Source organism: Saccostrea cucullata, unplaced genomic scaffold (assembly GCF_032062105.1).
Source record: "Saccostrea cucullata isolate Sc308-1 unplaced genomic scaffold, CSIRO_AGI_Scuc_v1 ctg3232, whole genome shotgun sequence".
NCBI classification, from domain to species: domain Eukaryota; kingdom Metazoa; phylum Mollusca; class Bivalvia; order Ostreida; family Ostreidae; genus Saccostrea; species Saccostrea cuccullata.
The window spans coordinates 27,217-52,934 of NW_026925798.1; the positions used below are offsets into that span (position 1 = coordinate 27,217).

Below are 25,718 nucleotides of genomic sequence, written 5' to 3' on the forward strand. Positions count from 1 at the left end.
TAAGCTCTATGTTACAACAGGTGGGATATTTTAATATATTTCTGTGTGGAATTCATGATTGTCAAGAATTTGATTTCTCGTTGCTGTGGATTGAATATTTGAAGAGTTCCGTAAAATCATTTAGTAGTTTGGGATATATACGTACTGTAATTTATGTGAAAGACTTATTTCACTTGCAGAAATTTTGCCTTTGTATATTACACAGCCCATTCATTCTGTAATTCAGATTCAGAATACATGTAATTTAAAATGATGAAATCGCCTAGGTGTTCAATAATTTATTTACACGGCACAGTTTTTGCTGGCTCCGCCCATCGGTGTATCTCCAGTTATTGTACACTTGACTTCAAAGGAAAAACACCGCAGCCATGATACAAGTAATCTGATTCGTCATTTAAAATCCCATGAATCTTCTACATCGGTCAATTGCACTGAGTGTAACCACATTTTTGGAAATGACGAAGACTTACAGCAACACAACTGTTCGTATTATCCTAGCAGTTTCCTCATCTAATCTTTCCTTTTGTTCTTTGAATGTTGGCTTAGACTCGTGACCCCAACAGTCTATATCACTTACTAACTTTCCTTTTCCTCTGCTTATCCTCTTCCCATCTACGGCTATGAGTATTGGAACTTCTTCGTAAAACTTCGAAAAGCATTGAATTGACTTTTTATTTATTCCAGGGAGAAAAGGGGGGGGTCTTTGACATATTTCTATGAATAGTTGGAAGAGAAGGCATGGCAAAATTTATTTTCGAATCTGACGGATCAAAAAAAGCTTTTTCTGTTTTTCCTTCCACGATTTGCCCAATGTTACGCAATCCAGACATAAATCTGATAAAGAAGATGGGCGCATTTGGCGGGTGATCTGCAGGAATCATTTGTACGAAACATTTACGGTTTAAATGTCCATGATTTGGTTGGCTGAACATACCTTGTCAGATTTTACAAACACGTCCATGGTTTTTTTTCACTTAGTTTGAAAGACATTGTGAAATTGTAACATTTATGTCCATTTTTTTCTAGGGGGTACTATAACATAGTAATATTTCACAAAAAATAAAACCTAAAATATTTAATGCATAGATGCATGATACGTGTACATGTACATTATAAAATAGAAGATTAGAATTGATTTCGCTTGAGAACCAAACTGAACCAAAATTCATCTAATTCAAAATTTTAATACATCAGTACATAAAACGAAACTGACAAAATAAATGGTTGGTTGCCTGAATAAAAAAAAATTAACGCCCCATGCCAGGCTCGAACCAAAAACTTTTCGCTTCGAGTGCACTGAACAGGTAGCCTTTTTTTTCTTTTTTCTCTTTTATCGATATATTCATCTTCATACACTTATAACAATTAAGTTACAACAATATTAAAAAGAGGGCAATAAAAATCACATAAGTTTGTTTAAAAAATAAATAAAAGTATGCTTTCAGTTTCTTTCACAATATGATTTCTGTTCAAAAACTTTTTATAAAATATATGTTTTCTATTTTTATCAATGCACAAATAATGAAAATAATATGAAATATAATGTCTCAACATACATTTGCACAATTTTGTAACATCAATAAGTTTGCCACTTTGTAAGTATATTTGTCTTCTTTTGTAAATTGAAATTCTACACATTGAAAGAAAAAAATTCAGAAAGAAAATATTAACATGTTTGAGTTTCATTGAAAAACCGTTTAAAAAAATATTTTCAAAATTCAAGGTATTATACACACTATTTTCACAGTCTTTCAAGAACGATTCTAGATGATAAATAACAAAATTCTTCTTAAAATCTTGTAGTTCTTTACATTCTAAAAATAGGTGAAACATGTCCTCAGTACCTGATTCACAAACAGCACAAACTTTAGATTCGATCTTCCCAATTCTAAATAATTTTTCATTCGTAAAGATAATATTATGAAAGACTTTAAAGTCTATTTCTATAATATCTGGCGGTTTAAATGGTTCCCATAAAATCAACCATCTTTGTTTTATGTCATCTTGATCAACCATTTGAAATTTATTACACCAGAATTGGTCTGAAACAGGGTGTAAAAAAAGTTTTGCAATAAGTAATCTATAAAATATCCGTACAGTACAGGAATTGAATACCATATTTTGATCTTTGAATTTGATACAAAAATCAGGTACAAAATTATTCCTTGTATATTCAGTTTCACAAACATATTTTCTCCATTCATCTGGAATAACTGATTTCAAACAAATATAATTGTCTTTGATAGTTTTTACATCTTTATCAGGATTCTCCCCTTGAATAATTTCTATAATACAAAAAACAGGTAGAAAACCAGGTATAACCTCATATGTAATGTCTTTTACATGCGAAATACCTGATCTTATAAAATGATCCCATTTCAACATCTTACTATTTGTAACAATTTGTGGATTACAAAATGAACAATAATCATAAATATCATTATTATCTTTTTTATATTCTATACTATCTACTATTGCATACCATGCGTCCATCATCTCCTTATAGTACTGAGGGAGAAACTGAAGATCTTTCTTATTAAATCTCAATAAAAATAATTGAAACCCGGCTCTCAAACCACAAATTTTTGACAAAAAATATCTACATGTTAACTTCCATAAAAAGTTTTTTTCATTGCAGAAATATTTTGCTAAATTCTTCAGTCTGAAGGCCAACATTTTAACATATATATCAATAACATTCAAACCACCTTCTCTTTTTTCTCCAATTATCGTTTTGTATGCGACTAAATGTTTACCATAATTCCACAAAAAGTGTGTACATTCCCTTTGAATACTTTGTATAGCCCATGTAGGCATTGATATCACACTTAAAAAATACCACAATTTTGACATAAATAATGTATTTATAACTACTGCCCTTCCTTGAATTGTTAACTCTCTTAATCTCCAAAAATTCAATAATTGTTTTATTTTCTGCACTTTGTCTCTCCAATTTAGGTTTTCGCATTCCTGTTTGTTCTTTCCAAAATATATACCTAAAATTTTCATTACATTTGTTTCTGAAATACATAGTAAATCTTTTTCATGCTCCAATAACTTTGCAGTTCCAATACACATTATTTCAGATTTTTGTTTGTTGATTTTTGCACCAGAAGCTTTTCCATACAAATCAAACATTTTCAAAATTTCAAAAATAGATTTCTTCTCACATGTTGCCAGAGTTGTGTCATCAGCATGTTGAAACATCAATGCACGTTCATTAGACATTGGTATAGGAATTCCTACAATGCTTGTATTACTTTTTATACAACAACTTAAAGGTTCTGATGTCAATACATACAATAATGCAGAAATAGGACAACCTTGTCTAACAGAGTTTTTAATCGGAAAATATTTGGTTAAAAATCCATTACTCTTAACACTGCTGTAAATATCTGTATAGAATATACTAATCCATTTTCTAAAAATTGGTCCAAATCCAAAAACTTTCAAAACATCAAGTAAATAAACATGACTTACTCTGTCAAAAGCCTTTTCTTGATCTATTTTAATTATATATCCTTCTAAATTATCCATTTCAACCATATCTATAATATCTCTTATACTAATCAACGTATCAGCAATATCTTTACCAATAACACAACAAGTTTGATTTTCTGATACAATGTTTGGCAATACATATTTTAACCTATTGGCCATCACTCTCGCTATTATCTTATTGTCAACATTAAGTAGGCTAATTGGTCTCCAATTTTTTAAACATCGTTTGTCACCTTTTTTCTTGTATATCAATGTAATAATTCCCATCTTCATAGAATGTGACAAATATCCTTGCATTTCTATCTCTTGATAAATTTTAAATAAAACAGACGAGAGTTGTGGTAAAAACATTTTGTAAAATTCAACAGTTAACCCATCTGAACCTGGACTTTTGTTATTTGACATTCCTTTAACAGCCTTATCTATTTCATCGCAGTCAATAGCCTGTTCACACATGTCAACATCTGTTTCTTTAAGTTTTTTGTCAACAAAAGATAAAAGCTTGTCCTTACTATCACTTTCAATTGTAACTGAAGAATATAGTTTAGAATAAAATTGATACTGTAAATTTAAAATAGAATCAGTGTCATTCTTAATTATACCATCCTCATCAATTAATTCTTTAACTCTATTAGACTCTTGTCTCTTCTTTTCTAAATTCAAAAAATACTTTGTGCATCTATCTGACTCATTTGCCCATTGAGCTTTAGACCTCAAAATAGCTCCTCTGCATTTTTCATTTTCTAATACTGCCAAATCCATTTTTAATGCTTCATATTTTTCTATATCAGTGTTACTACCATTTGCAATATTTTGGGACATTCTCTGTAAAGCATTTTGAATTCTATAAAATTCTCTATTCTTTTCCTTTACTTTCGTCTTGCTATAACATTGTGAAAATTTCTTTATCTTATATTTTAAATTATACCACCACACTAATAATGAATTATTATATAACTGACAACACTTTTCCCGTTCAATAATCTCTATCAGAGGCGTAGTCACAAACTTAAAAGTGAGGGGGCTCAAGTCCAGAAATTCTTTGACAAGCAAAAAAAAAAAATAAATAAATAAAAACACAAACTTAGAAGTGAGGGGGCTCAAGTCCAAAAATTCCTTGACAAGCAAAAAAAAAAAAAAAAAAAAAAAACTAAAGTGAAAGTTACCCAAACTCGAAAATCCTATTTCGTGGGGGGTAGTGGACAAGTTTTTTTCAAAGGCAAGTTACTTTCAATTCCAATTTTTTGACCCGCATTATACGACTATATGCTTACTCAGTTTTTGAACATAGAAAAAATGTCATAAAATGAGGTTATTTCAAAAGAGTTGTGATTTTGTTCTTCATTAAAAAGTGGGGGGGGGGGGCACAGACATACTCTTGCCATACACATCTGAAAGGGGGGGGCTAGTGCCTCCGCCCCCCCCCCCCCCCCCCCCCTGTGACTACGCCTATGTCTATTATTCTTTGTTTGTATATATCATCCGACAATAAAGAATTATTATGAATCCATACACCTGGGCCTCTTTCACACATATCAGTACTAAAGTATAAAACTACCATTGAATGATCACTAAAAGATGTATTTGAGTACATAATATTCTTAACAAACATACGTAGATCGTTAGAGACCAATATATAATCAATTCTGCTTTGTACAAGATTCTCTTCAATAATACGCTTCCATGAAAATACAAGCTGTCTTTCGTTTCTTTTTCTCCATATATCAATAACATGAAACTTGTTCATTATTTCTATTAATGCTTTATAACTGGTCATATTTATGATTTGTTTTTCCACATCTATCATCTTCACTAAGTGTGTTATTAAAATCTCCCATAATTATAAGATTTTTTGTAACAGGAATAACTTTCAAAATTCTTTGAAAAAACATTGTTCTTTCTTTAATATCATTGGGTGCATATATGTTGATAATGTCAATAATTTCATCATTTTCTTTATATCTAACATGTAAAAATCTTCCATCAAAACTTTGAACAAAATCTACATTAGAATTGATACTATTCTTTATTAAAAAAGCTACACCTCTGGCTGGCGCAACAAAATTACTGTAGATAATTTTTCCGTTCCATATATTTTTGTAATTTTGTATTAAGTCATCGTCCCAATGAGTTTCTTGCAATGCAATAATGTCGAATTTTTTTTCTTCAAATAATTTGACAACATTTTTCATTTTATCTATATTTCGTAACCCATTACAGTTCCAGGAGGTGATCAAAACATTTGAATGAAAAAAAAAGGAAGTAACATCTCCATTTCTATTTATTTTTCTTTGCCTTAACCTTCTGTTTTACTTTCTTCTTTCTTTTCTTTTTTCCGGTGATTACCACCTCATTTCCGGTGTCTGTGTCTGTCTCTGAATGTTGTTCCTCCGATAATTCACTACCCAACGTTTGATCGTTATTGTTAATCGCTTCCTTTTCTTGAGCGCACTTGTTGGGGCCCGTGCGGTACACATTTCCTCTTGCTCAATGCTTTCTGTATTTTCCTCTATTTTTGCCGATGAGTTCTCTGGATCGATGGTTTTACTTACTTCCTGTGAAGTTTCTATTTCTTTGTCTTGAATCAATCCTGTTTCGGTCTTTTCCTTGATCTCGGTATCCTTTTCCATAACGTCGACGTCTACTTCCCTTTCGTGTACCTCATCTGCTTCCATATTCGATAAGTTTTCTTCGTCCTCGACCTCAGAATTTCCACTACTATTGTCGTAACTGTGATCACTCAAGCAACAATGGCATTTGTGAGTCCATTCACCACACTGATCACACAAACTGGATTTACACACTCGAGCGTAGTGACCTTGTTGTTTACATTTAAGGGTACTTACCACAAACAAAAAATGGATGCGCGGGTTGATATATATTTTTTGACTGATTTTGATTTGTACTGATATAAATAATAAATCCCTGAAATATAAAGAAATCGTAGGTTTTCCTTGGTGCTTAGATTTGAGATTTTATTTTGCCTTCTATATAATTCCATACAAAATTTTGCACAATTTTTTAACATTATTACAAAATCATATAAAATTCTCCCACTTTACTTGGTAAACATTATTCAGGTTGTCAATTTAAATGTAAATCCGTGATAAATAATGCTGATTTCTGAAAAAAGTTTGTGTTATTTATCCTTGAAAAGGTGAATTGTGGACATGCCCTAAATAAATGATCGCTAGCATAACACAGCGAACACACCTTTATTTGACCGTTGTGTATACATCGGTAATATTCTTTGCCGAACTTCAATGTATATGGGAAGGAGGACATATTAGTAGGGAGTTTCACCCTTACATACCTGGTCCCATCGGCTATGGTCGTACCCGGGTAAAATCGTCTATTTATAGGCGATAGAATTTCCACACCCATTGTATTTAGTGTTTGTTCGATTTCACTATCTTCAATTTAAGCCGGCAGATGGAGAAAACTTACGATAATAGTAGATTGAACCACTTCATAGCACTGAAAAACTTCATTTCCGACCTTTATTCCCTCTAACAAATATTGTGTTGGTGCTTTTCCTTCTAGAGTTATCTCATACAAATTACCAGACTTTGGCACACATGCGTAAAGGGACCCAATACCACAATTTTCGTGAATGAAGTTGATTATTTCATGGGGTCTCACATTAGAGTTATCTTTGACATTCACAATAACGGTGTTCTCTTTACAATACTTTCTATCCTTGAATGGTTTCAAATTATTGGATCCGCCAAGATGGCCGCCACTCGACGTGGCAGGCATCTCGAACACTCTTTAATTGTTCAATAGTTTACAATGTTCAAGTCAAAAACTAACAAAATATGAACATATATACACTATGCCTCCCACTAAAACGTAGAAGACAAGAACTCACTACTTACAGTTGACACAAAAGGTCAATTTATGCGGAGCCTAATTCCTTCGTGCTCACTATAATAAGCAAACCGGAAGTCCAAACAGGTAGCCTTACTTTCTGAGCTATCACCGCTACACATGTACAATTGCCTTTAAAGGACAAAGACGCACCACAATGACACATTTGGATTTTTTGGGGAAAAGTTCATTTTTCGTGGTCTCTGGGTCTTCTCTCCATTTTTTAAAAAAGTGTAATCGTTTCTTTGAATTAAAATACACACAAATAACGTTTCAAAATCATGGAGAGAAGACCCAGACATAGAAAATTTTTAGAAAAATGTGTTTCAAAATGTACAATTTTGTATCAAATGTCTAATATGGCCAATTTTCAAGTTATTTTTTAGCAATTTCGGGAAAATATTTTCCGTTCCTGTTGCACAGGAACCCGATAAATTAAAAAAATGTTAAAATTTCATGTGACATGTCAATAAAATTTTCACTTTTCAATTACGCCCAGGTTCCTGCCGAATGCCAATCAAAAGCGCCCTCGTTCTTTACCATGAAAAAGTTTAGTTCCAATCTGCCAGAACTTCATGGTTTGTGGAAAATTATACCTCATATTTGAGGTGTTCTGACCATCTACCGAAAACCATTCAATCAAATCCAAAAAAAGTAGATAACAAATGTTATCCATCGGCAGACGACCTTCTGCTAAAAGGCGATTGAATTTCAAAAATGAACATAGAAGTCCACTCTCTTTAAGAGTTTCTATCACCGATGGAAGCAGTTGGCGTAGTTCCATGTTTGCGTCATGTACGTCTTCATGCGTCTCATCATTGACTTCGTGATTTTCATTCATCTGATTAGTTTCATTGTTGTTTTATCATTCTCACACGTCTCGTATGTAATAGCTTTACTTTCACCCTTAATGCACATATTACCTGGGCTTCCTGGCAAAATAATTTTTCCATCTTCGAATATTTTCTTCGAAATAATGCCAGCATGTTTTTTTTTGTTTGGTATTGAACCTTTCCTGTTGTTTCATTTTTAATGTTCTGTAGACTATTTCGTTATTTGGATGTACTGATATGGAGTGATTAATGATGGCTGAAAAATTTGATATATGAAATGGGCAGTGGTAGCAGCGATATTCTGCCATATTTAAAACCTGAAAGAGTAAGCAAGAAAATTTGATGTGAAACATATACTGTATATGTTATTGTGAACGTACACTAGACTCATTGCCATATTAAATTAAAATAATTATGCTCCAGATCCAAAGAGCCCGAGGGTATATTGATTTTGTCATGTCTGTCTGTCTTCCTTTTGTCAACTTCAACTTAGCACATAACTATTGCGCTGTCAAGGGTAAATGTCCAGAATTATGTTACCATCGGGGACATACCAGTAATGTTTCACAAAATACATCTTGTTCTGATTCTATTTAAAAAAAAAATTAAATGCACCTGTTCATTCCATGATCTATTTTATTCGTTTATTTGGTAAAATTTACAATTGTTGCACGATCGCATTAATATTATATTTTTTTGTTGCACGATCGCAAATAGTGTCGTTGCCGATCGCCTAAATGTTTGACATGTGCACACTTTAAATGATTATTAAGACGCATTCTGTATGATAAACAACTTGGAATTCAGTTACAATTCAAACGAAGGAAAATGGAACTACACATTCTGAATTCACTACTATATGTATAAAGGTAATAGATTCTATTTCACTGTACTTTTTATGGTACGTTTAGACCGATGTTTTCACGGAATTAATATATTTTACAAATGTAAATCATTTTTAAGAGTATTTAGGACTTTGATTGTGTAAACATACCGACAGTGTAACACCAGATCAAAAGTTACTAATTTTGTACTCGCCAAGACATTGTATAAAATACGCATATATCTTACCCCATCTTCTTCCCGCGATAGAATCAAATGATCCGCATTGCCGATCGCATTAGCGTTGCCGATCGCGCGTTGACAGGGGTGTGTAAGAGCCGGTAACTATAATGTTTTCCTGACATATTTTCTATTTATCAACAAGAGGCCCACGGGCCTTATAGGTAACCTGAGTATCATGTAAAAACTTTTCAACAATTGAATTGCTTCGTGTTTTAAACCAAAGGCCATGAAATTCGCAATTTTGAAAGAGGCACCATTGCTTATCATTACTATACACCACTAAGCTTGCTTACTTTGGTTACTTTATAACAGAATTAGATCAGAGTAACAAAGAGAAAATGCATTTCCACTTTATAACCAGTTGTGCAACCTACTCCACAGGAACCACTGACCCTGAAGGCACATATTTCAAAATTCTGGAAATTAATAAATTTGTGATTAATACCAGAGAGCAGATTTCAAAGCATTAATTTATTTTCAGATTATGTAAAAACTCCCCCTACCCAGCCCAAGTAACCCTGACCAAGGGGCTATGAAATAAACCACTTCGGAAGAGTCACCTTTCATCATCATTAATATGTACTTAGATCACTGACATAATACCAAGAAGCAAAGGAAAAGATTTTCAAAGAATTCATGCATTTTCACTATGTAATCAGAGCCCAGCCCTAACACCAAAACGCTTGACCCAGGGGCGGAAATTCATAATTTTGGAAGAAGCAGCCTTCCTCATCGTAACTATTTACATAGTTCACTTGTTTAATACCCAGGAGCAGAGGAGAAGATTTTCAAAGAATTAATGCATTTTTACTATATAATCAGTAGGGCCCCGCCTTAACACCGGAAGCCCTGACCATGGGACCATGAAATTCACAATTTTGGAAGAGGCAGACTTATTCAACATAACTTTGTGTAGTAATTGGTTATTTGTTATATTTTGAACTGTAAATAAATTAAATATAAAACAATTTAATAAACAAACTTACTGCCATAAATAAATAAATATTAATTTAACTCCATCTGATAATTACATTTAAATTAATAATAAACTTACTTCAAAGTTCAAGTTTCAAGTTTTTATTTAAGACAAAGACCTCAACTCGGGTATTCTAATATACATTTAGATTGATATATATAATTCTTTGACTGGACATTCAGTGTAATATAGATTTTATGCTAATGGAATAATTTGTGATAAAATATATACCTATGTTAATGTTATGAAATATTTGTTATGTTTACATGTTTTGTAAGGTTGTTATCCATCTATAATTATAGCTTTCACAAATTAAAAAGAACCCTCATCAACACGACCTGAGTTTTTGTCTTATTATACGGGAAAACCCGGTTACATAAATTATGCATTTAGTGAGTTTATTTAATACCTAGCAGCAGAGAAGATTTTCAAAGAAATAATGCATTTTCACTATATAATATATATAGCCCCACCCTAGCACTAGAACCCCTGAGCCTGGGGCCATGAATTTCACAATTTTAATATGACTCAATGCTCATTACATTTATACCAACATTTTAATGCTTGATGTCCAGGAGTAAAGAAGAATATTTTGATAGATTGCATTAATTTTAGTGGTTTTGGCCCCATCCCTCAGGCCCCAGGAGGGCAGAGACCATGAAATGCAATTTTTATTCCCTCCACCCATAGATGCTTTATACCAAAATGGTTGGGTGGTGCATGCAGAGAAGAAGCTGAAAATGTTCAAATGTTAACACACGACGACGGACGAAAACGGACAGCAATAGGTCACTCAGGTGACCTAATAAAAATATGCATTATGACTAAAGACAAGTAGTCTAGTAAACATTAATATCTGTAAATATTGCTTAATCACTTATTTGTATATTTTGAACCTGCCAGGTCCTCAGAACGTTAACCGAGAGGATCCAGCCGCTTCTTCTATTTGTAATTATATACCCGGGGTAATTTTGTTTCACGCTACAAATTTTGGTGGCAGCCGTGAGATTATACCTGATAGGAATCTACTTGGTGGTAGACTAGTACAATTTTCGCCCTCCTCTGATGTCATAGTTATACCCCACGAAACAAGTTGAGGGAGGTATGTTTTTAACCCGTACGTCAGTCAATGTGTCAGTCCATTAATCCTGTCTTTTTGTCAGCGCAGCTCCTCATAAACCGCTGCACAGAATTTGGTCAAACTTTGCAGATATATTGAACACAAGGTGTAGATGTGAATACTATCAGGAAATCGCAAATGCTTTATTTCTGCCTGGAATTTCGGCACTTTTCAAATAAAGGATATAGAGATAACGAACAGTATTCAATATCAAAGTCCATAAAACAATACAAAAAATTCTATAACATCAGAGGTGATGTATTGGTTTTATACCAAGACTGGAAATCTGAAGACTGTACAAAGTAGATTTTTGCCCATATTTTAAATATAGAGATGGACAGTATTGTCAGCGCAACTCCAAATAAACTGCTACACAGAATTTCTTCAAACTTTGCAGATATTTCAGACACAATGTGTAGATGTGCAAATTATCAGGAAATCAATCCTTTATTTTTCCTTGGAATTTCGGCACTTTTCAAAGTATTTGAGGGACCGTTGAGCCCCTTCTCTAGAGATCAGCTCCAATTTCACCTTCGATTAACCTCTGAGTTCATTCGGGTCAGCCATATTTGATTTCGTAAACAACTAGTAATATTATCCAATCGTCTTTCACCGTTTAAACTTAATTCATTCAGTGCGGACTTCATTTAATATGGTTGACCCGATTGAACCAAGAGGCTAATCGAAGGTGAACATGGAGCTGATCTCTCGAGACGGACGCTCAACGGTCCCTCAAATATTGTGAGGACGACCAAAAGTAGTTCTATTTTTAGGTCACCTGAGTAAACTCAGGTGACCTATTGCTATCCGTTTTCGTCCGTTGCCGTGCGTTAACATCTGAACATTTTCAGTTTTTTCTCTGACCACTGAATTAATTTCAACCAATTTTGGCATATAGCATCTATGCTTGAAGGGAAACAAATATTGTGAATTTCATGGTCCCTGCCCCCCTGGAGGGTGGGGCCAAAACCACTAAAATTAGTGCAATATTTAAAAATCTTCTTTACTCCTGGACATCAAGCAGTCAAACTGTTGATATGATTGTAATCAGCATTGAGGCCTCTACCAAAATTGTGAAATGCATGGCCCCAGGGTAAGGGGTTCTAGTGCTAGGGCGGGGCTTTATAGATTATATAATAGTAAAAATGTATATATTCTTTGAAATTCTTCTCTGCTCATGGGCATTAAATAAACTAACCAAATGCATAGTTAAGTTGAATAAGGCTGCCTCTTCCAAAATTGTGAATTTCATGGCCCCTGGGTCAGGGTTTCTAGTGCTAGTGTGGGGCTATATATAATATATAGTGAAAATGCATAAATTCTTTGAAATTCTGCTTTTCTGCGCCTGGGTATTATACCAATGAACTATGTACATAGTTATGAGGAGGAAGGATGCCTCTTTGAGATTTGTGAATTTCGGGGGCCCCTGGGCCAGGGCTTCTTGTAATAGGGCGGGGCTCTAATGTTTATATAGTGAAAATGCATAAATTCTTTGAAAATCTTTTCCTTTGTTCCTGGGTATTATTCTAATGATCTAAGTACATAAACTGCCTTTTCCATAATGGTTAATTTCCAGGCCCTTAGGTCAGAGGTACATGTATTTGGAAGGGGGGTACATAGTCTGCAGAATAAATTAATGCTTTGAAATTTGGTATTAATCAACAATTTATGATGACATAAAATTCATGATAAAATTTCCAAAATTTTGAAATATGTAGCCCCAGGGTCCGTGGTTCCTTTGGGATGGGGTGCACAACTGGTTACAAAGTGGAAATGCATTTCCTCTTTGTTACTCTGATCTACCTCTGGATATTAAGTAACCAAAGTAAGCATTCTAAGTGTATAATTATGATAAGCAATGGTGCCTCTTTCAAAATTGTGAATTTCATGGCCTCTGGTTTAAAACATGAATCAAATTCAATTGTTGGAAAGTTGTTACGAGATACTCAGGTGACCTATAAGGCCCGTTGGCCTCTTGTTTCATCAAAAAATCTTTAGAAGTAAGATGAAAACTTTTTAAGAATTAGGTATTTCCATATATTTACCATGAACAACCTTGACATTTTTATCTCGGTAAAGAAAAACAAGAGGCCCATGGGCCACATCGCTCACCTGAGAAGCTTTGACCATTCTGAAATCTGACATACCCCAGGGATCCTTCCATGTGCACATAAGTTTCAGCTTTTCTGGCCCAGTGGTTCTTGAGAAGAAGATTTTCAAAGATTTTTCCTATATATTACAATGTAAAACTTTGATTCCCAATTGTGGCCCCGCCCTTCCCCCGGGGGTCATGATTTGAAGAACTTAGAATCTACACTACCCCAGGATGCTTCCACATAAGTTTCAGCTTTTCTGGCCCAGTGATTCTTGAGAAAATGATTTTCAAAGATTTTTCCTATATATTTCTATGTAAAACTTTGAGATTCTCCATTGTAGCCCTGCCCTTCCCCCGGGGGTCATGATTTGAACAATTTAGAATCTACACCACCCCAGGATGCTTCCACATAAGTTTCAGCTTTTCTGGCCCAGTGGTTCTTGAGAAGAAGATTTTCAAAGATTTTTCCTATATATTTCTATGTAAAACTTTGATTCTCCATTGTGGCCCCGCCCTTCCCCCGGGGGTCATGATTTGGACAATTTAGAATCTACACTACCCCAGAATGCTTCCACATAAGTTTCAGCTTTTCTGGCCCAGTGGTTCTTGAGAAGAAGATTTTTTAATGACCCCACCCTGATTATCTCCCCTTGTGAGGGGACTTGGCCCTTTGTTTTAACAATTTAAATTCCCTTTTACCCAAGGATGCTTTGTACCAAGTTTGGTCAAAATTGGCCCAGTGGTTCTTGAGAAGAAGTCGAAAATGTGAAAAGTTTACAGACGGACGGACGGACGACGGACAAAATGTGATCAGAAAAGCTCACTTGAGCCTTCGGCTCAGGTGAGCTAAAAAATAATGCATGATACAATGTAATCGTTTACGGAGGAATAAATAACACCAGCAAGTTCTTATCAAGTTCAATTATAACATTTACCAGAAAATACTACATGTTGGTAAAGATAATTTTGCTTAGCCATCCGATTTTCATAGATGATGCTTAAATTCCATGTGTATAGATCCACCTCACACAAGTGTTAATCGTATGGACTACATATTATAGTTTTAAAATATCACGGATTTCGTGAGCGCCGAAAACTTTAAGCTATATAGACTTTAAATGTGCATAAGGAAAGGCGTAAAACGTGGAGAAAAGAAAATAATTATACATGAAAACGTTTTATCCCAATATCTTACCTTGCACATCAGAAACTACAAGGGCGGTTTTGTTATAAACACTCAAAAATAATTAAGACTGTTTTCCATTCGATAAGATTTTTATGTCAGGCTCTAAAAACTAAAAATTTTCCGTATTTATATCAAATATTAAACGTAAGATAAACGCTACCTCCTAGTGACAGATTTTTAATCCCAATTAAAACATTTTCTAAGCTTTCAAGTCGTATTTGTTCACGGTAGAATTGTCGTAAATATTATTTTATTCCCCAAAGATTACAAAAAAAATTGTTTCAAATAAATCTTTTGAGCAACAAGAGGCCCACGGACCTTATAGGTCACCTGAGTATCATGTAACAACTTTCCAACAATTGAATTTGGTTCGTGTTTTAAACCAGAGGCCATGAAATTCAGAATTTTGAAAGGGACACCATTGCTTATCATAATTATAAACTTAGCATGCTTACTCTATTTACTTAATACCCAGAGGTAGAACAGAGTAACAAAGAAAAAATAAACTTCACTTCAAACCAGTTGTGCACCCCACCACAAAGGAACCATTGACCCTGGGACCATATATTTCAAAATTTTGGAAATTTTATTATAAAATGGTTGATTAATAACTAAAAAGCAGATTTCAAAGCATTAATTTATTTTCAATCTATGTACCCCACCCCACCCCACCCTGATACCCCTGACCCTGGGGGCATGAAATTAACCATTTTGCTGGATGCAACTGTCTACATCATAAATATATATACTTGGATCATTGGCATAATACCCAGGAGCAAAGGAAAAGATTTAAAAAGAATAAATGTATTTTCACTATATAATCAAAAGACCCCCCTCCCCTTTACATCAACTGGCAAAACCCCTGATACAGGGGCCATGAAATTCACAAATTTGGTTGAGGCACTCTTGCTCACTAGTGAGTTAGTTTATTTAATACCCAGGAGCAGAGAAGAATATTTTCAAAGAATTAATGTATTTTCACTATGTAATCAATAGAGCCACGCCCTGAAACCAGAACCCCTGACCCTGGGGCCATAAAATTCACAATTTTGAAAGAGGCACTCTTGCTCATCATAGCCATGTATTTAGTTAGTATATTTAATATCTAGGAGCAGAGAAGAAGATTTTCAAAGAATTAATGCATTTTCACTATATAATCAATAGAGCCCCACCCTAACACCAGAACCCCTGATCCTGGGGCCATAAAATTCACATTTTGAAAGAGGAACTCTTGCTCATCATAACTATGTACTTGGTTAGTTTATATAATACCCAGGAGCAGAGAAGAAGATTTTCAAAGAATTACTGAATTTTCACTATATGATCCATAGAGCCCCACCCTAACAACTGAACCCCTGACCCTGGGGCCATAAAATTCACAATTTTGAAAGAGGCACTCTTGCTCATCATAACTATGTACTTATTTAGTTTATTTAATATCCAGGAGCAGAGAAGATTTTCAAAGAATTAATGCATTTTCACTATATAATCAATAGAACCCCGCCCTAACAACAGAACCCTTGACCCTGGGGCAATAAAATTCACAGTTTTGGAAGAGGCACTCTTACTTATCATAACTATGTACTTAGTCAGTTTATGTAATACCCAGGAGCTGAGAAGAATATTTTCAAAGAAATAATGCATTTTCATTATATATAGCCCCACCCTAACACTAGAACCCCTGACCCTGGGGCCATGAATTTCGCAATTTTGGTAGAGGACTCAAAGCTGATTACATTCATGCCAACAGTTTGCCTGCTTGATGTCCAGGAGTAAAGAAGAAGATTTTTAAAGATTTCATTAATTTTAGTGCCACCCCTCAGGCCCCAGGGGAGCGGGGACCATAAAATTCACAATTTTTGTTTTCCAATTTGGTTGAAATTGGTTCAGTTGTTTCAGGAAAGAAGCTGAAAATGTTCAAATGTTAACACACGACGGACGACGACGGACGAAAACGGAGTGACTCAGGTGACCTAAAAAACTATAAAACCACGTGTTTTATTTTTAGTACAAATGCTGTTATATGAATGGTTAGGAGAACTTGCACCTTGTTTATTCTGTGTATCAATAGAAATTCATTGTTATCGCTCTTGACTTCCTTATTTGGAATTGACCTGAATATAGAGATGAACAGTTTGTCACTGTGCTGACGCCCCTGATCTAAACAGAAAGTGTTCGAGAGTGATGCGTGTTATGGTAAGAATGTTTGTTAATCTTGTGTTTACATGTATTTCAATGTAGAGACCACATACGCAGAAAAATATTACATGTATGAGTGACCGGGTGTGGCATCGCCATATTTTGGGGGGATGTGTTCGATTGAATTTTAATTTATATGTACATGTATTTGAAAATGATCGTCGAAGGATAAAAATATGATGCAATAATTTTTTACGAAGGGATGGAGTATTGCAGTATTCTCTTGTGAAAATGAGACATTAACTTGTAAAAACGACATAATTTCTCGTGAAAACGAGATATTATTTTGTGTAGAGATATTATCTTGTGAAAAAGAGATAGTATTTTGTGAAAACGAGATAGTATCTTGTGAATACTACATATTGTCTTGTGAAGACGAAATATTATCTTGTGAATATCTTGTGAAATAATACCTCCTTTTCACAAGATAATTTAAAGTTTTCACAAGATAAATTTTTCCTAGTATCTTAAAAAAAAATAATAACGTGTCCTAATTATACCATCGTACTCTCAATCGGGTTTTCTTCAAGGAGTGGATATGTTCGAACAAACAAATTGTTAAAAAGCCACCAAGATTCCTGAATTTTCCCAAATGATTAAAGCGAAAAGGAAGCCGCTTCCGAGTGTATTGATAATTTTATTATAAGTATTTCTATAGAACTATTTTACGTCACTTTATTGAATTAATAGCGAGACTCTGTCTTGAAGCGCCTGAAAAAATACAATATTTCCTCTTTATAGTTGTAGTATATTAGAAAATATTCCTTTAACATGCCACCTTGCACACTTTCTGTCCCATCTGGCTCAATTAATTAACCTTCCCAGAACCATAGCGTTGGATTAAGTGAAAGTGAATTGCTGATAATAATAACATTGACGAGAATGATTGGATTCCGTGTTTTGTTGTGTAAAGACTGCCAGCTGAGGGCCTCACAAACAATCAGCCGAATGACCGACTCTGATGTAGATCTCAGACCCATGGTGCACCGAATCCAACTTTTTCCGACTTCGGAAACGTGAATCATTTGGATTTCATATTTTATCTCGTAATAATGGAAGGAGCCCATTTTACCATAAATGGCATCAATTCAAAACATGTCATCCCGGAAGCCTTTGTGAGTATTCCTGGCTGTATTAATGTTACTTACAAGATTTAAAGGTAGACTATGATAATTACCTTTTTCAAGTCCAGTTTAAAGAAGGTTTCTTCTTATGATTTAATAACATGTAAAGCTGTAACAATCAAAATATAAAGATGGGATACCATAGTTGCAAAACTGTTATCTTTAAACATGACTTCGTCATGAAATGAAAGATTAACTATAATATATCATGTCTGTAAATTCTAAGTGGGTTAAATTAAAGGCAAAATAATGTTGTCAATCATGTATTTACCTCTACACAGTATATTCATTGTTGACAGTAAGAATACATTTTGATTTTATTTGAATCAAACAATTTGATAGAAAAGAGAGAAGTTTGTGGTATATCATTTATTTTTCGCTCCTTCTCGATTTTCAATGTGTGTGTATATTCATTTATTATTTTTAAAAACGCCTTTCTCCGTTTTTCACAACTTTTTCGTAGAATTAAATTTGTTTTGCATTGAAAAAAAAAAGAATTTTGCACTTTAGATAAAAAATTCATGCATGAAAATTTTTAAAGTTAAGTGCTATTCTTTTAAATTATATTTCAATTCAAATTCGAAACAGTTGCACGATTTTCATCAACTGGTACAAAAGTTGAACGTTAAACGTTTAGAAGTTCATATTCCGGTTAGCGAAACGTTGAAAGGGTAAAAGTTTACATGTATGACTGAACTCTAATAGTCAGAAATACCTACAGAGAACTAGTTTATTTTTCTTAGCATGAACTGCTTTCTCCTATGCTTTATTCATAACAATGGAGTACTGAGACAATAATTATTCCTCAACAGCAAACAAAATCTGAAAAGGAACCTCATTTCTCCGTTCGGAAAATATTGAAATTATTAATTCAGTAGTATTAAACAGTGTCAAAAAATTGAATGGCGTACATTCCTTTGTCATGCATTTGTTAAGATAGGATCAGAACATACCGGAACACTCATACAGTGTGTTATTTATGTTTTCTTATAATCATGGGTACAGCATAGCTTCACCATTACATGGAGTTCTTTTCATTTATATAAACAGACCTGTATAATTGTCATTACTGGTGAGTTACAAGATGTATTAATGAATTAAAAGGAAGGTTTAGTCCTAGAGCTTTAATTCTTGATAAAGGCGAATATTGACCTGCGATTTATTGTTGTTGGAAACAAAAGACGATATATTGATGATGTAACTTTCCATGGGATAAGATCAACTTCTTTATGTTTTTCTTTGTTTCACTCATTTGAACATAAAATATTTCTCTTATAAGTATCATAAACACAATAGAAGGCTGACATGGAATCAATGTGTTTCATCCTTAGTGTACCACAGGCACATAGCATCGATTTTGAAAGTGGGGGGGAAACCCAAAATATGTGCAGATCAAAAAGTAAAACAGGAGGAAAAAATTTTTTCATTAAACTCACCTGAAAAAGTTGACAAGCGTAAAAAAAAAAATAAAAATAAAAAAGGACAATTGACCAAACTCAAAAATCTTATTTCGGGAGGGGGGGGGGGCAGTTTTTTTTTTCAATGTCAATTTCTTTCCATACCAAGTTTTTTGCATTTAATCCTACATTTCCTTCATATTAATTTTCAATAGTAAAGATAGCTCCCCTGTTGCTAAAGAAAGATCTTGTCACAAGTATTACATATGTGAAGTACAAAAGCCCTAGCCCTAACCCTAACCGTTCAAAAGTTGTGGTCAAGGTTAAAGTTTTTAAAAAAGGTCAAATGTCAAAGATCCAATGAAAGGTCTTGTCACAAGGATTTAATAATTGAAGAATGAAAGCCCTAGCCCTAACCCTTCCAAAGTTATGGTCAAAGTTTGTTTTTTAAAAGAAGGTAAAAACTCCAAAGTCAAGGTCAAATTTCTTGGTATCCAATAAAAGGTCTTCTCACAAAGATTACGTATGTGAAGTATGAAAGCACTAAGCCTTACCATTCAAATGTTAAAGCCAAGGTTAAAGTCAGAATCAGATAAAAGTGAAAATTTCAAGGTCAAAGTTGTTGGTATCCAATGAAAGGACTTGCCACAAAGAATTCACATGTGAAATATGAAAGTCATAGCTCCACTAAATCAAAAGTTATGTGCAAGACTAAAGCTTTTTGTGACGGTATATACGGTCTACACAATACATGTATACAGGTTTAACATGAAAAATGAGATTTAATCCAAAGGCAAAAAAAAAATCAGGCGGTAATTGCAATTCTTGTTGAAAGCTGTTTCAAATATTTAATGAAACATTCTGATTTGAACACATTTCTTGATTGTTTTACTCTGAAGTTGACAAGAAAAAGATGCTTGAGTTTCTGATTGAAAATATAAAAAAATGTTCCACTGAAAATTTCAAGTTTTGGTACCAATTGCATTATTATTTACAAACCGACATGAAATTGATTTATTAAACATTTCATCAGCCTTTCTTTATATTTTTGTATTCATATGAAGCAGAAAGTGCCAAAAATCTTCAATGGAAAACTTAAGACGAAAACACTTGCTGCGACCTTCAACTCGACATTTATATATATCGACGCATTTACATTTTTACAATTGTCAAATTACGCATGGATAGTTACAACTAACAAATTGTGAAAAAAAACATTTTACATTGATTTGAAATTAAGATTTACAATTAACAATGACTACTTCCATTTTTTAATTTTTTCACCTATATTAATATCCGTACTTGAGTCCATCGTCCCATTATGTTCATGTGTTGATATATATTGTTTTACGGTAATGTGTCAATATTTGCAAATTTATCAGCTTCTATATATTCATTAAACATATAATGAAACCGCTCGAATAAAAAATTAAAAATAAAATTTGTGAAACAAAACATCTATGGGTGAAGGGGAAATGTGAATTTCTATATACCCTCCACTTTTCAAGCCCCCCTGTTGGTGCGTGGGGCGTTAACATTTGAACATTTTCATTCTTCTTAAAATTAATGCAATTTTCTTTAAAAAAAAATTCTTCCTTGGGGCCAAAACCATTAAAATTAGTGCAATCTTTAAAATCTTCATCAAATAGTCAAACTGTTGGTATGAATGTAATCAGCATTGAGTCCTCTACCAAAATTGTGAAATTCATGGCCCCAGGTTCAGGGGTTCTAGTGCTAGGGCGAGGCTTAATAGATTATATATTTGAAAATGCATTATTTCTTTGAAATTCTTCTTTTCTGCTCCTAGGCATTAAATAAACTAACCAAGTGCATAGTTAAGTTGAATATGGCTGCCTCTTCCAAAATTGTGAATCTCATGGCCTCAGGGTCAGGGGTTCTAGTCTTAGGGCGGGGCTATAAAGATTCAATAGTGAAAAAGCATAAATTCTTTGAAATTCGTCTTTTTTTGCTTGTGGACATTAAATAAACTAACCAAGTGCTTAATCATGTTGAATAAGGCTGCCTCTTCGAAAATCGTGAATTTCATGGCCCCAGGGTAAGGGGTTGAAGTGCTAGGGCGGGGCTATAAAGATTATTTATTGAAAATGATTTTTTTTTCAAAATCATCCTCTCTACTCCTGAGTATTAAATAAACTAACCAAGTACATAGTTATGTTGAATAAGGCTGCTTCCTCCAAAATTGTGAATTTGAATTTCATGGCCCCTGGGTTGGGAGTTCTGGTGTTAAAGTGGGGCTTTATTGATTATTTAGTGAAAATGCATAAATTCTTTAAAGATCTTTTTTTCGCCTGGGTATTAAACCAATGAACTATGTACTTAGTTGTGAGGAGGAAGAATGCTTCTTTGAGATTTGTGAATTTCAGGGCCCCTGGGTCAGGGCGGGGTTCTAATATTTATATATAGTGAAAATGCATGATGCATGAAAAAAAGAAAACACTTGCTGTGGCCTTCAACTTGACATTTAGATATATCGACGACGTATTGTCAATTAACAATGGTCATTTCCATTCCTACGTCGATACGACTCGTCCGTCAATGTTTCATATTATCTTTCTTATATTAAAGTTCAAAATAAACATTAATATGTTAAGCAGAGGCCTTTTGTAATAAACTGTCATTTTTGTCAATTTGACAGTTTCTATGCACGAAAAGCAACAAAAGTCTCTGTGCATTATGTACTTGGAGAATTTGTCAACTTGTAATGTACATTTACCAACAACAACGTACATTTACCAACATCATAGTTTTTTGTGTGTTGTGTCTACGCTAAATTATTAAATTTTACATGTACAGAAGACAGTAAATTAAGTTATGAAATGGCGGCTGTTATCGGCCATCGTACTCAATTGCCACTCCAGCTTCTTTAACAGTGAGACACAACTCGAGTTTCCTTTGAACCTTTTTGAAACATTTGTTCGTTAAAAGTTCGAACTTAAACATTCCTTTTTGTGAGGAAAAGAAAAACGCAAACACCGGAACCATTACTAGTATTTTTTCCCCTTATTCCGTCGGGATTTTAATAGTGTGTCCAAAGAGATCTCGTCTAGGAACCTGAACTTGGGCAACATTTTGTAAACAAGGACGCCGAACTAGTCATGTCAGATAAAAAAAAACATTATGATTACCACTGTATTGCTGTAGGTTGTTGACGTCAGGAAATATCCATATTATATTATGGTGGACAAAATGGAAAGATGGTCAATCGATATACTAGTATGTGTTCCCTTTCGGAACCAGAAATCGGACACTTCGCAAGCGGATTAAAGTGGAACCTCGGAAAAAAATCAGGCCAAGTAATTATACTGATCACTAGCATGCTTTGTGTTCGAGACATTCTGTGGATGGCAGACCTACCATACTTCAGACTAAATGTTAATTTAAAGTGTAGACCGTCTCCGGTTCTACAATTATACCGTTTCCAGAATAACAACATGAAGGCCTGCGAAGAAAAGTGGATGTAGGCGAAAGCCTGTCCACTTCTCTAAAGAGAATAACACAAACCCAGTACCGACTTTGTGTGAATATAACAATTACAGTGTAAAGGGAAAAAGGACGACAGGAGGTTTGTAGACTAGCTTCCCGACCAAGGATAATTTTACTTAAAAATCTAATTCCAATATTCCATTATGAATTACTAGTATAAGGAATGTATTTATTTTATATATTTTAAAAATCAATGCCAATTTTTTTATTTATCATTATTAAAACAAATATAATTAATATGAAATACACTGCGATCGTGTCACAACTTAGAATTATATCCTCTCAAACGTCCACGATGAATTATACGCAACAAAATATGCATTCTCCAGAGAGATCGTTAAGTCCCAGTGGTTAGAGCTTGACCTAGTTTAGTGCTAGAGCTCTCGAGTAAGTAAGGAGTCGATTTTTACGTCCCAGGATAAGAATCCCACTGTGGGACGTGGAGACCGGTCCTTCGAATAAGACCTTATAAACCGAGGTCCCGTGTCGCAGTAGGTGCTGGCACGAAGAAGGATATGGAGATAACGAACAGTATTGAATCTCAAAGTCCATTAAGGAAGCTCTAAACACTAACAGAAACTGCTTTTTAGACTTGGAGAAAATTTGCAGCTCTCCACCAGCAAGTGGTTGTGTCTTCTTATGAGTGAAAACTTCTCGAGAGGAACGTTAAACAATATAGAATCAATCAATGTGTTTCAAAGGCCAATATAGGCCAAGATGAGAGGTAAACAGTGGGTTAATTAATGCAGTAGATATTTAAATGTTAATAGTTTCATGCTGATAATGAGAAATGGCGGAGAGATAGATACTAGACCATCTATTTTTTATCCTAATCATGCTATTTTTCTTGTCTTTTGGCAACAAAGCTTAATTTATCAGTTTATGAATCTTCTCAATTGCTGTACGCTGGTTACCGTTAAGGCTCTTGGGCCTCTTGTTTCTTTCATCAGGTTCTTCTTCCACTCATTCTTCCATGAGATCAAGGAGAGATGCGAAGGCGCGATATTGATGTTCTTTCAAAGGTTATCGTCTCCAACTTGTGGGTCTGCAGTGTGCACCCCTCTAACGTTGTACAAGTGAAAAATGAGTGTTTCTTCCATTCCCACTTTCATAGCAATGCTCTGTCTTAGAGCATGAGCAGCATTTGTGGTGATTAGAAAAATCCTTGGGGCTAAAGGAGTCTGGTGGCTCCAGGATGGCCGTGCGTCTCATAAGGATTGTTAAGGCTACATGTCCGAACTGATGGTGTTACGTGACCCTGGGCAACCTGTCTTTGCTTCCATCCTTCCTCCCATTCATGGACTGTTCTAGATCTTGATTCATAATATGTTGTTTTAAGTGTTATTTGAATGTTTCAGTCATGTTAAGACGTCACCAGCCAGGTGAAAGGCTTCAAATTTTGACCTTTACTTGGCACTCAGAGCCATTGAGCAGTGAGGAATCTTCAATGTGCCAACGCCTGCCGTGACACGGGACCTCGGTTTTTAAGGTCTCATCCGAAGGACCCGCAACGTTCGCTTCAAAGTGCAGAGCGCATAGTGAAGGAACTCTTGCTACCCATTTTTATCGACTAACATGTAGGTTAGTCACGACCTCCCGATCACGAAGCAAGCGCACTGTCTACTTATCAGTACCGTGAACCGTTCTTGAAGGTCTCCTGCAGGACTGGGTAGCTGCCAGCATCTCCATCCTGGCCTTAATTGCTTCCATTGAGTCTTCTGGGGTTGGGACTATGACTTCATAGTATACATCTGGGTGAGGGTCAACAAATACCCTCTTTGATCAAAGAGAATGTGCTCCTTTAAATTGACGAAATGCTCGAAAAAGGAATGGTACCTGTAGAACCCCCACCAACACACATATTTTAAACAGAGGTTTTTTAAAGCATAAAAACTTGCTTATCTTATCAATATTTCTTTATCTGATATCTAATATTTGTTTATCTAATTTCGGTTCACTGGTAGCCTAACAAGAGGTCATTACATATAAGTCATGTAAACAATTTGATGAAACAAGAATATGGGTATCGTTTAAAGTCATTATTTTAAAGTTCTATAGTCGATACAATGACCATGGCAGCAAATATAATTTATAATTAAGTCTATTTACACTCTGATTTGTCGGTGTTTTTTGCGTTATTCCCCGATTATGACAAGAAGCAGTGGAAGCAGGTGTGACCGGTCGGCAGTGGATGCTCAATCCTCTATGGCACCTGATCCCACTTCTGGTGTTTTGGAGGTCCGTGATTGCTTTGCTCCAAATCTGTATTGTTCTTAGAACTTTTGAGCTTAAATACTGTGCGTTATCCTCATAATTTTTCACATTACTTTGTCTAGTGCAACGAAAAATCCAGAAATAGTAAATCAGGTTAATCAGAACTTCTTGGATGTTTTCTAGAACCTACAATCAAAACCTTGAGTCCTGTTTGACTGCCAGATAATATAAATAAAATTGAATGGAAGACAAATAAATCCTTTTGACTAGACGTGACTGGGAGTGTAAGTTAACATCTCCCCTAACTGCATTTAGCATAAGGGTGAATTATAATAAAAAAAAATGACCAAACGTTTATTTATCAACCACACTAAAAATACGGGCAATGAACATAGATTTCTATGCCTCAGCATATGTATTTAGATCATGTCGAAACACACGCCATATATCGCTTTGATATCTCAATAAACAAAATAGTTTTGCCTAAAATTGATGCTAAAATTCTCAGGAGTGCAACACCCTTTTGTGATATTTTGAAATTTTGCTCTCTCATAAAAAAAACTATTATCATTATATGATTTTCAGATTTTATTTGGGAAAATAAAGACACAAAGATCTGTGGTCAGGCGTGCAA

The 25,718-nt window shown here is 34.5% G+C and overlaps 1 protein-coding gene across 1 annotated transcript in view; it reads left to right on the forward strand.

Annotated features, from left to right (window-relative positions):
• Positions 1–17,860: 17,860 nt before the first annotated feature.
• Positions 17,861–25,718, forward strand: part of LOC134269823 (calmodulin-beta-like) — a 41,900-nt gene continuing 34,042 nt past the window's right edge. Inside the window, exon 1 of the mRNA XM_062752026.1 lies at positions 17,861–17,960. Within this exon, the coding sequence (XP_062608010.1) occupies positions 17,898–17,960 (63 nt within the window). The 5' untranslated portion in view covers positions 17,861–17,897. The remainder of the gene's footprint in view (positions 17,961–25,718) is intronic.